Raw genomic sequence first — 16,637 nt, forward strand, 5'->3', positions numbered from 1 at the left:
TTAAAACGGGTCATTTTTAATCACACTTTTTAAGTGTGCTTAATAACATTTAGATCACACCTTTTAAGTGTGATTAAAAATATTTAGATCGCACCTTTTAAGTGTGATCTTTGGAAGTGTGATTAAAAAGGGTCATTTTTAATCACACTTTTTAAATGTGATTAATAGCATTTAGATCACACCTTTTAAGTGTGATTAATAACATTTAGATTACATCTTTTTAAGTGTGATTAATAACATTTAGATTACATCTTTTTAAGTGTGATTAATAACATTTAGATCACATTTTTTAAGTGTGATTAATAACTAATAAAATCTGTGATAAAAAAAGGATTCGACATATTTGAAAAATAATCAATATTATTTTTGTATGCACATTTGAAGAATGTAATACACACTATATACTATATTTTGAATCATAACCACATATTGAATAGAATAACGTCATATATTTCATAAATGGAAATTAAATATTCAAAAGTGTATACAAAAGAATTAAATAAAAAAAAATTAATTGTGCTTACATATATTAAAAAATGAAAAAACTTTAAAAACTAGGTTCTTTAATTCTTGGACCATATTTTGCATCTCTCCAAAAAATTTCTGACCTGAAAAATGAAAACACAAATTAATTCAAAAACCGCTGATGCATATGAATAAACTAAAAAGTTAATTCAGCAAACCAAAATAGGAACATTAATCATTTCTGCTTGATCTTAATCCTTTTGAGTAACTTCCCTGTTAACAATTAGATGCCATAGCAGCTCAGTGTCAATGACATTGTAATTAGGAGGTCACTAATGAGCACAGTATTTAAAAATGATAAATCTCAATATAGTTTGGGTACGATCTTTTTGTGAATGTATATTATTATTACTGTTGAACCATAATTCTAGGTACCCATAAATAAATAAATAAAAACTTAAGAATTTACTCCATTTTTTTTGGGTAGGGGGGGAGTACATACATTGCAGTCTGCATTTTCTTTTGCACCTTTGGAAGAAAAAGAAGAGAAAACAACTACCCATTTCATGCATTCCTGTCTACCAAAGAATAAGTGCAAACGCTAATAGCTGCCATAAGCGTATGAAAAATCATAAAGAAAATACATTATTATCACAAAAATAATTACTACTATTAGAAATTAAAAGGCATACTGTTGATCCTACGTCAGCTTAAACAGCTACTAATGCTTCAGTTTTCCATAGTTCAGAATATATGTTGACCATAACAAAGTTGGTTTTAGCATTATAACTATATTTTAATCTCTTTTTTTCTTTGGTTGAGATCATTGGAAGTGAACACAGTTTCTCCCCATCACAAGCTTCGCATCAAACCTAACTGGGAGTGTTTCCCTTGCTTCCTTCTACAAGGAACATAAAAATTCGGGTGCAAAATTGTGCTCAAAGTCTCAGATCAAGTATTATTCAATCATTTCCCCCTTCCTAATGCCAATATGCGTAGTTAAATACAACACAATTTTTTCAACTTTATCCCACTTCAGAGGATAAAAGTCTCATCTGTATGATAAATACCCATTGAAACTTAAACTGCCTATCACAAAGATGGAAGTAATTTACCAATACAACAATACACATATTCTCATCAACGTCACGCTATTGGGTGATGAAAGGTTGGCGTGTTAGGAAAGATGAAAGGGTTCTATGTCATTGCACAACAGTTTTTTGCATTCAAGAATAGGAAAAGTACCTCAGTTCCAAGCCGCTTATTTAGAGCTTCATTCCACATATTTGCAGCATATGCGGGCTGCACTCTAGTCCACATAGACATGACAGAAATGACCTGTGAACAGAGTCTGCCAGTTAGAAATTTAGCAAAGTTCTCAACATCCTCGCATTTATTCACATGTAATGCAAATGAATGATGGTATCAAGTAGATAGAATTTTTTCGCCGGCAAAAATGAAACAGTAAACATGACTGTCAAAGCACAAAAGAATAAAACAGGAACGAAAAAAGTGACTCCTAAAATTAATAATTCAAGCAAACTATGCACAGTACAAGTCGCTGCTCATCCATTTGTTATTACCGTAGCCAAAAGAATTTCACTCAAAATAGTGAGGATTTATAAACCCCATTGTTTACATTTATATGCATGTGCACTTTCAACACACTATCCACATGTTACCTATGTAATGAAACTATTATAATTCCAAAGCAATGACCATAATAGAACCATATCACCAAATCCAATCAAACCAGAAGGCTTCTGAACCAAGAAAACCTACTAAAATAGTCAAGAAATGCACAGTATTTAGTAGCATAGCATATGCATCATGGAAAGCCAAGTTTAAACTTTAATACAATATATTAGAAAAATATCAAACTTAAGCATACCAAGTGAGCATCAAGAGGTGGTGGATAGTTGTCAGCAATGGTATCAATCCAACTAAAAATCATGTTGTGATAACCATATGGCTTCCCTGCCATGCTCCAAGCATATTCCCATGCTGCAGTCGAATTAAATTTAGCACGCACATTTGGATGTAAGGGCAGCAACACTACCTATGGATTGGATTCATCCTTAGGAGACAATTCCCACCATTCATTCCATGGAATTACCATAATAATTTCTTCACCCTGAAACACAACCAAGACAATATAAGCGTAAAATCTAAGAACATGTTCACATAAATATGGTATAAAGACAATATGATGTTCACACTGCTAAATATGACGGCCAAAAAAAAAAAAGGAATCCACCAATAAACTCAATCCAAGAATTGTTCAAATATTTCCATGTCTATAAAACCAAAAAGGAAAGTTCATTCCAGAAACCAAAATTTGAAAACCTACCTATCTTTTCAAATTTGTATTTTCCAACGCCCCTCACACGTGTTTGCATACATGATATAAGCACTACAATTCTACAGTTCAATTGTTTTAAACTAAAATTCTTCCCTTGCCAATTCCAGCTTTCTAGGTTTATGAATTCATGCCAATAAGCACACAAATCTAACATGGCTCTAAAGTATAACGTACTGGGTAATTATATGTCTATGGCCATGTTAGGAGTTGGTATTGTGCATGCTTGTCCATGATTTAGGAGCAGTCCTCTGCTTACCTTTTCATTCTCATGTCCAGATTCACTAACCCAAAGATTACCAAATTCATCCTTCAAACAAACTGCTGTATGACCAGCAAATGCATCCGTTACCCACTTTTCCAATGTTTCAAATCCACCCCACCTACCACGAATCTTTGATAATGCTAAGAAATCACTAGAATGGACATCATCTGGATTGATAGTTGCACGCCAAGGCCGAGAACGTTTTTCAAATGCCGTACCCATGTGTTTCTTCAAAAATTCTAAGTTAGCATTCTGACCCCAAACAGTGTTAGAGAATAGGAGAAGGACGTCTGCTAAGGATAACAAGGTCCCCAGCATTCCTAATGGCATAAGAAATACAGAGATTCCATGCTGCTTTGCCTGCTCAATGATCAGTCAGATAGTCAACCTTTTATAACAGATTTCTATAGAAGAATAAAAAGAAAAAGGATGAACACAATAATACATATTCCAGCTCTGCTTCTTTCTCCCAAGATTCAAATTTCAAAGTATGGTCTCGGGCAGAGAAATAATAATCCCAGGTAATCCTATAAGGTGTTGCAAAAACATACAGATCCATACAGGTCCAGCTGTGAGCTGCAGAAGTCTATGGAAAGAAAAAGAAAGTTAAGAAAACGAACATAGACAGAGTAGCATGACAAGCAAGAAAATTAGACTGTTCTAGACGCAGCCAATTGGCTGTGGATATAGGCTCACACTTGAATATCAAATTTTAATTTCAAAATGGTTAGGCCAGATACATTAACATGGTCACGTGTTTATAAAGACACTTGTCGGACACACATCCAAGTCCTATTATTCTTTTAATTATTTTAGATCTACACACTCTCCCGACACTTGAGAAATAAGCATGTTCATTGCTTCCACCCAAAACTCCTTTAACTTCATAAATTAATTTTGCACCTTTAACTTCATAAATTAATTTTGTGTTGCATTTTTTTATTGTCTTCGAATATAATATTTATATTCATGACATATAACAAATATATAAAACTGTTTATTTTGTGCATAACACCCATGTGTATCCTGCATTTTTTTTAAAAAAAAATTATTGTGTTGTCCACGCTTCTTAGCCAAACATTTTTCATGAGGCAGGCAAGTAAAGGAATATTGCAATGCCTAATAGCTAACATAGATGAAATTTGCACCTCAAAACAGTTAACCCAGTCTCATTCACCAGATGGCTTCTGTTATGAAGTTATCAGTCAAAGAACTCACATCAATCGCTACTTACATTCACTGAAATCAACCTCAAAATTCTGTTCTACCATTTATACTCTTCAAAAGCTCTCCAACACAATCCAAACCCAAAATGACATTGCCTATGGAGCAATTTTAAACATAATCATAACTAGTTACTCTAGTTCAACAATTCTCACAATTCAAATCAAATCAATCATACACATGTATACAAGTGATAAAAAGAGCGAACCTTGAGGTGAAGAACACCGCCGCCCAAACCCCGATCACTGCCGGTGAACTCAAGCCGAGCTTCGTTATCGAAAAAGCAAGCCCCTTTGCACTCAATCGACCCCTTGGTAAGGGAGACCGATCCGACGAACGACGGCAACAAGTCAACGGCGCTGTGGAGATTGTTGAGCACAGGCCACGAAATCTGCCGAGGAAGAACTGGAAGGACATCGTTGACTCTGAAGGGTACCTTCAGAGATTCCCCAAAATTCAAACCAAACCCTATTTTTTTTAACCCCAGAATTTCATTCAAAGACAGAAGAGAATGTTACCTAGATAGAACAGAGAGAGAGAGAGAGACTGCGAGCTATGCAATGGCGAACGGCCAGGGCTCGTTTGCCTTTTCGGCTGCTCCTCCGCCGCTCGCCGTCGATCGAGAGAGAGGAGGGGTCAAGAAGAGATTAGGGATTTTTGGGTTTGAGATTGGGGATTTTTTGTTTTTTGGGGGGGAAGCGGGAATGGGGAAAAAAAATGTGGGGAAAGGAGCAGGAATGGAAAACAAAAAGGGGCGAGAATAAAAAATATTTTTTTTTTGTAAGGAATGAAATTTAAATAACAAAATAATGTCGTTTAAGTTTTTTTTTTTTTTTTTTTGCGACGGGAGTTACCGTCGTCAAAAAAAATTATTTTTTGTTAAAATATATTTTTTTTTGTAGTTAATGAATTTTTTTAAAAAAAAATCTTTTTTTTTAGCTACTAAGATTGAAAATTTATTTGTTTCATTTTTATTTTAATGAAAAAAAATATTATTATTTTTTATTTGGTAGAAGTAGGGGTAAAATTTTTTTTTTTTTGTCAGAAATGAAATTTAAATAACAAAATAATGTCGTTTGACTTTTTCTTCTTTTTTTTTTTTTTGCAACAGGGGTTGCCGTCGTCAAAAAAAATTATTTTTTGTTAAAATATATTTTTTTTTGTAGTTAATGAATTTTTTTTAAAAAAAATTCTTTTTTTTTTTAGTTACTAAGATTGAAAATTTATTTGTTTGATTTTTATTTTAATGAAAAAAATATTATTATTTTTTATTTGGTAGAAGTAGAGGTAATATTTTAATGAAAAATATTTTCCACTAAAATAAAAGTTAATTTTTTGTGGTCAATGAAAAATATTTTTCTACGGCCCATTTTTTTTTTTGTTATTAAAAATCACGAATTAATTTTTTGTGGTAGAGGAGAGGAGTGGCAGTAGTGGTGAAGGTGGTGGATAAGAGATGATGGTAGTGGTGGCGGTGGCGGTGGCGGTGGCGGTGAAGGAGATTAGTGGTGAAGTTGTGGTAGTGGTAGAGTAGATGAAGTGGCAAGGGTAAAGGAGAGGTAATGGTAGTAGTAGTGGCAGTAGTGCTGAAGGTGGTGGATAAGAGATGATGGTGATGGTAGCAAAGGAGATTAGTGATGAAGTTGTGGTAGTGGTAGAGTAGATGAAGTGGCAAGGGTGAATGAGAGGTAATGGTAGTAGTAGTGGCAGTAATGGTAGTGGTAGCAATGGTAGTAGTAATGGTAGTCGTAGAGGTGAAGTGGCGACAGTGGTAATAATGGTGGTAGTGGAATGGCGTTTGCAGTAGTGGTGAAGGTGGTAAAGGAGATGGGTGGTGAGAGAGAGAGAGAGATGAGTGAGAGACAGATAGAAGAGAGAGAGAGAGAGAGAGAGAGAGAGAGACAAAGAAAGAGTTATGAGCGAGAGAGAGACAAAGTGGTCGCTAAAAGTGCATTTTCTTGTAGCGGATAGATAAATCGAGAGGGAGCTCAGTAAATAGAGAAGACAGAAGGGAGAGAGTAAGCAACGCGAACACAGTGGGAGAGAGAGAGAGAGAGAGAGAGAGAAAAAAAAGAGAGAGAGAGGGACAAAAAGATAAAGAGATAGAAAGTGAGAAACAGCAAAAGGAGACAGAGAGAGAAGAGAGATAGAGAGAAAAGAGATAAGGGAGAGAGACATAGAGAGAAGAGAGATGAACGAGAGAGACAGAGAGAGATAGAGAGAAGAGAGATGAGGGAGAGAAACATAGAGAGAAGAGAGATGAACGAGAGAGACAGAAAGAGAGATAGAGAGAAGAGAGATGAGCGAAAGAGACAGAGAGAGATGAAAGATGAGAGAGATAGAGAGAAGAGAGATAGGCAAAGAGATAGGGAGAGAAAAGAGATGAGAGAAGAGATAGATGAGTGAGAGACACACAGAGAGTGACAGAGAGAGAGAGAGAGAGAGAGAGAGATAGACAGAAAGAAAAGAGTGATGAGTGAGAGAGAGAAAGAGAAGAGAGAGGGGAAGATGAAAAAATAGGTGAAAAGATATATACAAAGAGAGAGAGAGAAAAAAAGAGCGAAAAGAGATAAACGAGAGAGAGACGGAGAGAGATGAGCGAGAGAGATAAAGAGAAGAGAGACAGAGAGAGAAGAGAGATGAGAGAGATAGACGGAAGAGAGATGAACGAGAGACACAGAGAGAGAGAGAAAGACAGATAGATAGGCAGACAGACAGACAAACAGACAGAGAAGAGTGATGAGTGAGAGAGAAAAATAAGAGAGACAGAGACACAGAGAGAAAGAGAGAGACAGACAGAGAAGAGTGATGAGTGAGAGAGAAAGAGAGAGAGAGAGAGAGAGAGAGAGAGAGAGAAGAGAGACAGAGATAGAGAGATAGGAAGATGAAAAAATTGGTGAAAAGTTCCGTGTCTAAAGCCTCCTTTTCTAGTAGTGAGTCGACTCTATCATTCATGGATAGAATAAAGGCACGGATTTAGGAATTGTATATTTTATATAAAAATTAAATTGAAATATTTTATACAATCACACCTATTTAGAGAGTGTGATTAAATATATATATATATATATAATTACACTTATTTAAAAAGTGTGATTAAAAAGTAGTAATGTGATTAAAAAGTAGTAATATATAGACAATCACACTTTAATTAAAATGTGTGATTAAAAAGTATATATATAATCACACTTATTTAAAAAGTGTGATTTAAAAGTAGTAGTGTATATATAATCACACTTTAATTAGAAGGTGTGATTAAAAAATATATAAATAATCACTTTAATTAAACTGTGTGGTTAAAAAATATATATATAATCACACCTATTTAAAAAGTGTGATTAAAAAGTAGTAGTGTATATATAATCACACTTTAATTAGAATGTGTGATTAAAAAATATATAAATAATAACACTTTAATTAAAATGTGTGATTAAAAAATATATATATAATCACACTTATTTATGTGATTAAAAAGTTGTAGTGTATATATAATCACACTTTAATTAAAAGGTGTGATTAAAAATATATATATATATATATATACACAATCACACTTAATTGAAAAGTGACATAAAAAATAAATATTATCACACTCAATCAAATTAAATGTGATTAAAATATCAATCTAATTTTTTTTATCACACTTCCAATAAAAGTGAGATCTTTTTTTTTGTCAAAGTGTGATCTTTAACTATTTTTGTAGTAATGATGCAATTACTTCCTCAGCTGCTACATACTCTCTTTTTATTTATTTTTATTTTTTAAACACTGTACTTTATTGCGTGCTAGAATATTCCACATTTCTTACCAGCCAACTAGTGTATGTAAAAAAGGTTACTTCGGTCGGTATGGTCCTGACCTCAACTTAATTATCCCCCATTAATTGTTCCTCTATAGTTTTATGTAAGGCCTAGACACACAATTAGACTAAGTTGTTTATTAATTATTTTTCATTCATATACCTTAGAATTGCTAATTAACTGGGTTGGGTTCCGTCTGATCCCTAAAAAACGATCATATAGTTAGAGTGACATTTTAAATTTATGATTTAATTGTTCAAACTAAGTTGTAAATAGGCTTACAAATTTGGTATTAATGTTGCCTACTTAAAACTCTCCCTCTCTCTCAATTCAGTTCAACTCAGCTTAAATTTCACCTTGCTCTTATCTTGCTTAGTTGGTCCCCCTACACACTATCATGCCTGCCAGTACTGGAGGCCATTTATTAGGGTTTCAATATTCAACTACTAACCTTACTATCCAAACACCCTTTTATATATAAAACCATCCCAACCCTTTTCACATAAGAGAGAGGTCCTAAGTAGTGCCCACATAAGTCACTACCATGTCTAGTCCTACAGTTTTTTCAACCATCTTGTTTGTTGCCTTAGCAATGGTAGTACTCAGCGCAAATACACCACAAGCAGAGGCCGCTCGAGCCTTCTTCGTGTTCGGTGATTCGCTCGTCGACAATGGAAACAACAACTACTTACTGACCACTGCACGTGCAGACTCGCCACCCTATGGCATCGATTATCCCACTCACCGTCCCACCGGCCGCTTCTCCAATGGCTTAAACATTCCCGATATCATCAGTATAACTTCTCCATTTCACTTTCTTCTCTTCTGAATTCACTTTATATATGTGTGTGAGAGAGAAAGAGCTATAGTACATGTACATAAATCATTCACAGAATTACTCGCAGACAAGACACAAGAGGCTAGGCCCAAAAGCGGGTTTCACACACATGTGGAGCCTTTCTTCTAGTGTCTTATTTGTGAACTATTTTGTCAGTAATTTATATACAAATATTGTTTTTGTATTTTTATACTTTGTGTTTGTTGTAGATAGAACTTACCACGAATAATGTGTGTCATAAGGTGAACAACTCGGCTCTGAGTCCACATTGCCATACTTGAACCCAGAGCTCGACGGACAAAAATTACTTGTGGGTGCAAACTTTGCTTCTGCTGGAATCGGAATCCTCAATGACACCGGAGTTCAATTTGTAAGTTGAACCAATTTACTTGTATATATATTCATTTCACTACAGCCATTTGTATATTTACAAAGCAATAATGTTACATTTATGATTTTTTTATGCAACATTTAAAGTACGCTTTATGTATCAAAACATTATTAGTTTTTAATTAATGATTCACTTGGTTTGGGAATAGGTCATTTTAATAATTTTTTAATTTTTTGATTAAAATATAAGGTGAAAAAAATTAATACGTTTGGAATATTTTTTAACTTTTTACGAAAAAAATGTACAAAAAAATGGAGAAAAAATAAATCTTTAACTTTTTTTTTTTTTTTTTTTGTATAATTTTTAACTTTATATACTTTTTGGCTATTGTAATATATTGCCAAACCAAGAGTAGTGGTTACACATGAGATAATAACATTACTCTTTAGCAAAAACACTGTAGAGAAGGTGAGAAAGTTCCGAATAAGTGGCTATATATGCACACACTGCATGTCATCAACAATTTTATATCTACCATTCATTGTTCAAACATGGAAATGGGTGTTTTGAACCGACAAAAAAGAACAATATGGATTGTCAATTTTCTGGTAACAGCTGCTTCTTGAATGAGACTGTTCTATATGTTTGACTTCTTCAATGAGTAATTATGTACAAACTAATAAATTCTATAGTTATTTATTTATTTATTTATTAATTATTGTGATCTTTGTTATATACCATCATATTAGAATGCTCATCTTATAATGCGTCCTGTTTTTAAGGCTTTGTTTGATTGAACTCTCAAAACATAATTTTTGAAAAAAAATTCAAAATTTTGTTTGGTTAGAAAATTTTTGAAATTTTTTTCCAAAATCACTTTCTCTTTCCTACACATCAATCGATCACTTTTTCTCTCACATTTCTCCTTCTCAATCACTTTTTCTCTCACACACATCTATTCAACTACACATCTAGTCAGCAGGGCCGGCCTGGCCTAAGGCCAGTAAGGTCTGGTCCTTAGGCCCCAAAATTTTGGCCTAAAAATAGGGTTTTTAAATTTGGTAAAATATTATAGGCTTAATATTTTATTTTTTTTTAGTTTTAGGATCAATTTAAAGGGTCCCAAAATATTTATTGGGTCCATGTATAGTTTAGCTCATACTTATTTATAAGTGTAGTTTTTTTGCTTATATTTATTAAAATGAAAATATATATTAAAAAAAAATGTTTGGGCCCAAGAAAAACAATACATACAATATATGGGTCCTATTTTTTTTTTTTTAACCTTCTTTATCTATTAGATTTTAGTAGAGTAAATAATTTTGTCCAAATTTTTTTACCTAGGTCTTTATCAGTTTTAATTGAATAATTTTTTCCTTATTTTTTTGTCCTAATTTTATTTCATTAAATTATTTTGTTTAAAATTTTAATGATTATATGTGCAAGTAAATTTTTTTGTGACTACAAATAAATAAAAAAGTTATAACTTATCGTTTATTCATAAATTTTTTTTTTTCAATGTAAGAGAGCACCCATTTTCAAAGTTCACCTTACGTCCCTCAACCTCAGGGCCGGCCCTATTGGTCAGTTGACACACATATCATTCAAAAATAGTTCCAATGGACATGTTAAATACTTGGCTAAAATTGTTAAATGCTTTAACCTTTGCTAACTGTGACTGCCATTCACATCAGCCCACTAATTTTTATTTTTATTTTTTTTTTTAGTATATAGTACTACCATTAAAAGGCATTTTCATTTGTTTTAAGGGATACACTCACACAGTGGCGGAGGGCGGAAGGACCAGGGGTCACGTGTCTCCAAGATTTTGGGATTTTTTTTCTTTTTTTTTGGGTGTAAATATAAAAAAATATATTTTAAATAAAAAATTATAAAAATATTATTAAAAAGTAATGTCAATCACATTTTAAAAATTATAAGAATAATAATAGTTGTTTTGATTGAAAATAAAGAGACTATTATAAACTATATATCTATCAAAATTTTATTAAAAATTTTAAATGTAACGGTAATGTCATTATTATTGACATGCAAGTAACGGTGATGTCATTATTATTTATCATTAATTAGTGATATCACATATTAATGATGACGTAATATTACTATTATATTAAATTTTTAATCAAATGTATAAAAAAATAATTTATCATTATATAATTTATTTTAAGATTTATATCTATATTTTTTTATATTGTCCATGATATATTAGTTATAAATAACATTAATTTTTTGATATTTCTCAAAATTAATTGTAAAAACTTGCATGAAATATTTTTGTAAAATTTTTTGATATTATAATTAATAAGTGTCATTTCTAATTTAATTTTCTAACTCCGCCAATGCACTCACATCTTAGTCACATCAATCCGAACAAGTTTTTCTTTTTTTCTTTTTTTGTGGAACACTACTTTCTCTTATTAGCAATTTAAGCATGTAATGCCTGAAAGTTATGGTCTCATCATATTGAATTTTTATACATAACAATGTGTGCAACCCAGAGTGGCGCAAGATGATTGTTTATTTAAAAAATAAATAATATCATTGACTTATCATTTTGATGAAATTTTCTACAATATTAGAGTTTTTCTCGAAATGTTTACACAATTTATTTATTTGGGGGAGGCAGGCAAACATCATAAGGATAGGCCAGCAATTAGAATTCTTCCAGCGCTATCAGGAACGGGTAAGCGCGCTCATTGGGCCAGCCGAAACCCAGCGGCTGGTGAATGGAGGGCTGGTTCTGATCGTGCTCGGAGGCAACGACTTCGTCAACAATTACTTCTTCACCCCATATTCTGCCAGAAGGCTCCAATACTCTCTTCCTGAGTTCTCCCGATATCTTATCTCTGAGTATCGAAAGATTCTAAAGGTAATTCTTTAGATGCGTAACAGTATTAGCTTTATGATTTTCATAGTTTAAATAATGATATCAAAATAAATATTGATATGATCATATATTAGACAAGAATCGATTGAGATATAGGAGTGTTTTAGGAAGATAGTTAAAAGTTATTTTTTGATTTTTTTTAATTTTTTGTAAAAGAGGAAAGTGAGTTAAAAGGTGGGAAGTGACTTTTAACCCACTTTCCCAAAACACCCCATATGGCATTAATAAATATTGATATCAGATTTTTAAAATTCTAGCACATATTGATCGAATTATTTGTGATTTAGAAAATATGATAAAAAAAAAAATTATATTTCATTTCATTAGTTTCGGAAGTGAAGTGGTGGGCATTCATGCGCCGTTGATTTAGATGAGCCTTGTGGGCAAAAATGTGTCCCGTCTCTCATAACTGTTTGCATTAATTACTTGAATATTGATAGCGTGTTTTTTTTTTTAGATTCATAAAAAATGGATATGTGGATAGGCTACTCCAACATATCCGTTAGGAAGTATTGCCCCTTAGCACCTACAGCATATCTACAGAAAACTCCACCGCACCTACGTCGGGGCCGAAGCTTAGGCACGTGCTCCAGGCGCTAAGGAGTATGTTTAACCCCAACAAGGGGTTATGGAGACTCAAACCCAAGCCTTGAGCGAGGAATTCGAAGGTTTTATCCACTGAACTAACCCCCTGTTGGTGATAGCGTATTTGAATTGTCAAGAGAAACAAAAATAAAATTAATTTATTCATTTTTTTTAGTGGCCAAAAATTATATGTATATATACCTATTCATTTTCTTCTAATTTTTCTAATCCAACCATACAAAAGAAAAGAGAGGAATTTGGCTTTTGTTAGCTTCATTTTTTTGTTTTTTTTTTTTCTTTTCTTGTTTATCCTTCCTTGATAAATCTGACTTTGAAACATAGCATATATGTTTTTTTATGTTCCAAGTCCCAAATGAATCTAAAGTGCCAACACTTTAGATTTGTAAAAAAAATTAAACAAATAAACTTTACTTACAATTGAACAGAGGTTAGCACATACTAAGTGGATTCTAAAATTTAACAGTAGTTTGAGGTTTTCTGACTAAAGGTGGTATACCTGTGTATTACAGAGGCTATATGAATTGGGCGCCCGAAGGGTAATGGTGACCGGAACTGGGCCACTGGGTTGTGTTCCATCTTCTTTAGCCAGCAGAAGCACAAATGGGCAGTGCGCGAAGGAGCCCCAACGAGCTACTGAACTCTTCAACCCAGAACTCATCCAGATGATTCAATCCCTCAACCAAGAGCTCGGCTCTGATGTGTTCATAGCTGTTAATGCAATGCAAATGAGCACTGACTTCATCAGTAACCCCCAAGCCTTTGGTTCGTTCCCTAACCCTTAAAAAACATAATGGAAAGTGCATTTAAATGGGAAACAGCTCAAATTGCTAGTGAACTTGTATCCAATATAAGTGAAAGTTGTGACATGGGAACACAACTCTCACTTACTCCAACTCAATTCTTATCAAAGTGTAATTACTTTAAATTGTTCCCACTTGACTGCAATTTTTTTCAAATATATGTTTGCCAAACATAATGCTTTGTTGGTTGTAAATTTAACAGGTTTTGTAACATCGAAGGTGGCATGTTGTGGACAAGGACCATACAATGGGCTTGGAGTATGTACCCCTGCTTCCAACCTCTGTCCCGACCGGAATGTCTATGCCTTTTGGGATCCATTCCATCCAACAGAAAAGGCAAACAGAATCATAGTCCAACAGATGATGACTGGCTCCAACCGCTACATGAATCCCATGAACCTAAGCACTATCATGGCCATGGACTCCATGAATTGACTCATCATCTACTATTTTAAGCTATATATATATCTATACATTATATGCTTTTGAGTAGTCATTTTGATTATGCACTGTTTGTATTGGATGAAATGTACTTAGCCCTCGTTTGGTTTTCTCATTAGAGCTAAAAAAGCACAAAAAAAAAACAAAATAAGCTATATAAGTCAATAAAACAAAATACTACTTTTTATTCATAATTATTACATTTTTTCTCTCACAAAAGTCAAAAAAATCCCTAAACAAAAACTAAACGAGGCTAAAAAAGTCGCAATACAAAAAAGTTGGCTGTATTAGCCAATGCTAAACGACTCCTTAGTTTTGTTGGTCCTTGATGAAATATGAAACCAATGAATTTAGCAGGTTGCTTGGCTTATTAGAGAAGATGTGTATAGGCTAGTATATATATATATTGGTTTAATAAGTTTAAGAATACAAAATCAACCGTAGAAGTAGCTTTTGGTACATATTCACTTTCAATTGGCGAAGAATGAGAAAGCACATTCATGGTGCTCTATGTGTATAATTTAAATTTTATAGATTTTTTTATTTTTAATTATCACCGAAACAATAGAGAGGACAATTATTTTATTTTATTTTACGGTAGACAACGGTTTTTTTTTTTTTTTTACAGTAGACATGTGAACATCATATCTAAATTCAACTCAATAAATTTATTCATACTAAAGAATTATATAAAAGACCAAACTAATTTAGTTCATCTCATAATTGTTTAATTGAAACTCTTGAATAATTGAAGTTTAAACATATCTTAAAAGATGGTTACATTTTCAAATAAAATTTAAACAACTCCTTACTCGGCTTGTGTTATAATTAGTGACCTCCACCTAATAAAAAAGATGGGTGATGTTGGATTCTCTTTCACTAAATATTAAATATAAATTTGTTACAGAAGTTCATTTAAATTATATGTTAATTTTTTATTATTCTTAAACCACGCATAAAATTTACAAATGATATCATTATATTTATAAACAATTTATACATAAAACTCATATTTTTAAATGTTTGCAGACATGTACAAATTTTTGTATGTAAAAAGCACTATAGAGGCACTTCTCCTCGCAAATATGAAAATAATTTGACAAAAAAACTTTTTTTAAAATTAATTTTTGAATACTTTGTAGTTAGCTTTAAAGAATTTTCAAAAACAGAGAAAGACCTAACTACAAAATGGGTCACACATGAGAATAATGTTTAAGACCCAATCTTGCCCGATCATTATCGTGTATTTAGTGTCTATATAAAAATGCATTTGTGAGGGAAAATGCATCGGTCAAAATTTAAACTTAAGATATAATGAGTAAATCTATGTATCTATACTATTATAAAGTGAACACCTTTTAGGTGTCTTGAAACCTTTATTTCTTATGCTGTCATGTGTCTACTTTTTTATTTGAAATAAAAAAAAAATTAGATAGATGAGATGAGGGGATTTGAACCTTAGACTTATGTCAAATGAGTAAGACTTTTACCACTTAACTAGCACACAATATATAATAAATGTTTTATTTTGTTTTTATTTATTTGAATTACACACGCATCGCGTGTGGCAACCGCTAGTAATGAGTAAATGACAAGTATTTGTGCCTAATCAATTAAAAAAAACTATCCACTATGTTTGTTTCAATTTTATGAAGATTTAATTTTTAATTTTTAATTTTTTGTTTTTGTTTTTAGTGAATAATTTTAAAAATTTTTACTTTTTTAGATGCACCTTATTTAGATGTATCTAAAAAAAAATTTAAAATCTATAAATATGTAAAAATATGAAAAATGTACTAAATTCTCATATATTTTTATATTTTTGGTATTTAGTGAATTTTTTTAAGATTTCCATCACAAATATTATACTTTTTAAGTGTATTTATGGTGTATCTAAAAATTTTAAAAATTACTTAGAATATTAAAAAAAATTCAATAGAAACAAAAAAACACAAAAAAATTGAATTTTCTGAAAAGTGAATTTTGAAAATCCAAACCTAATAAGTTGATTAATATTTAATTTTTAAAATTTTATTTTCTATTTAATATATAACTTTATTAACCAAATTTAAGAAGGGTCGTGCTGGGGAGCTCGAATCTGAGCTCCCCCGAATGCCCCGAATTCCATTTTTTTTTTTTTTCAGCAGAAGGAAAAAGAAGACGGAGGGGGAGGGGGAGGAGGAGGAGGAGGGGGAGGGGGAGGGTGTTGGAAAATTGGTTTATATAAGGCATATTTTAGGCTGACTTTGAGCCCAAAATTAAGTAGGCCCCTAAAATATTTTGGGGCGTGTCCGAAGAGGTGAAGTATTCCTTGCCGCATGGCAAGTCACACGATGAAGACGGAACGTCAAAACCATTTATGAGTGAATGGGAAATTGACATCGTTTTCAGGTTTAACATTAATTTTTAGACAAAATTCATTTGAATTTTTTTAATAAAAATTATTGTGGAAATTTAATTTAAATCTAAATTCAAATTTTTGGATTCCTTAAATGGTTTCCTAAAGTTTGTCAAATAAGATTAATATTTATATTCCAAACAGGTTTTATTAAAATCTATTATACTATTAGATTTATTTGTTTAATCTAAATCTAATAGTT

At 32.2% G+C, this 16,637-nt stretch overlaps 1 protein-coding gene across 1 annotated transcript; it reads left to right on the top strand.

The window, feature by feature from the left end:
- The first annotated feature begins 8,605 nt into the window (after positions 1-8,605).
- LOC114268250 (GDSL-like Lipase/Acylhydrolase superfamily protein) lies at positions 8,606-14,231 on the top strand. Its single transcript, XM_028209391.2, has 5 exons — positions 8,606-8,907; positions 9,194-9,321; positions 11,930-12,172; positions 13,306-13,558; positions 13,799-14,231. Exons 1-5 carry the CDS (start codon positions 8,658-8,660, stop codon positions 14,029-14,031), a joined length of 1,107 nt encoding a protein of 368 aa, XP_028065192.2. The 5' UTR covers positions 8,606-8,657; the 3' UTR covers positions 14,032-14,231.
- Positions 14,232-16,637: the final 2,406 nt, after the last annotated feature.

Source organism: Camellia sinensis, chromosome 14 (genome assembly GCF_055761805.1).
Source record: "Camellia sinensis isolate YWXY chromosome 14, ASM5576180v1, whole genome shotgun sequence".
In the NCBI taxonomy this organism is placed as follows: Eukaryota; Viridiplantae; Streptophyta; class Magnoliopsida; order Ericales; family Theaceae; genus Camellia; species Camellia sinensis.

Bases quoted from the DNA above. Each gene is read 5' to 3' on its own strand.
- LOC114268250 (XM_028209391.2), top strand. From the start codon at position 8,658: ATGTCTAGTCCTACAGTTTTTTCAACCATCTTGTTTGTTGCCTTAGCA. The intron at 12,173-13,305 runs GTAATTCTTTAG...TGTGTATTACAG, and splicing joins AGTATCGAAAGATTCTAAAG to AGGCTATATGAATTGGGCGC. The intron at 13,559-13,798 runs GTTCGTTCCCTA...TAAATTTAACAG, and splicing joins CAGTAACCCCCAAGCCTTTG to GTTTTGTAACATCGAAGGTG.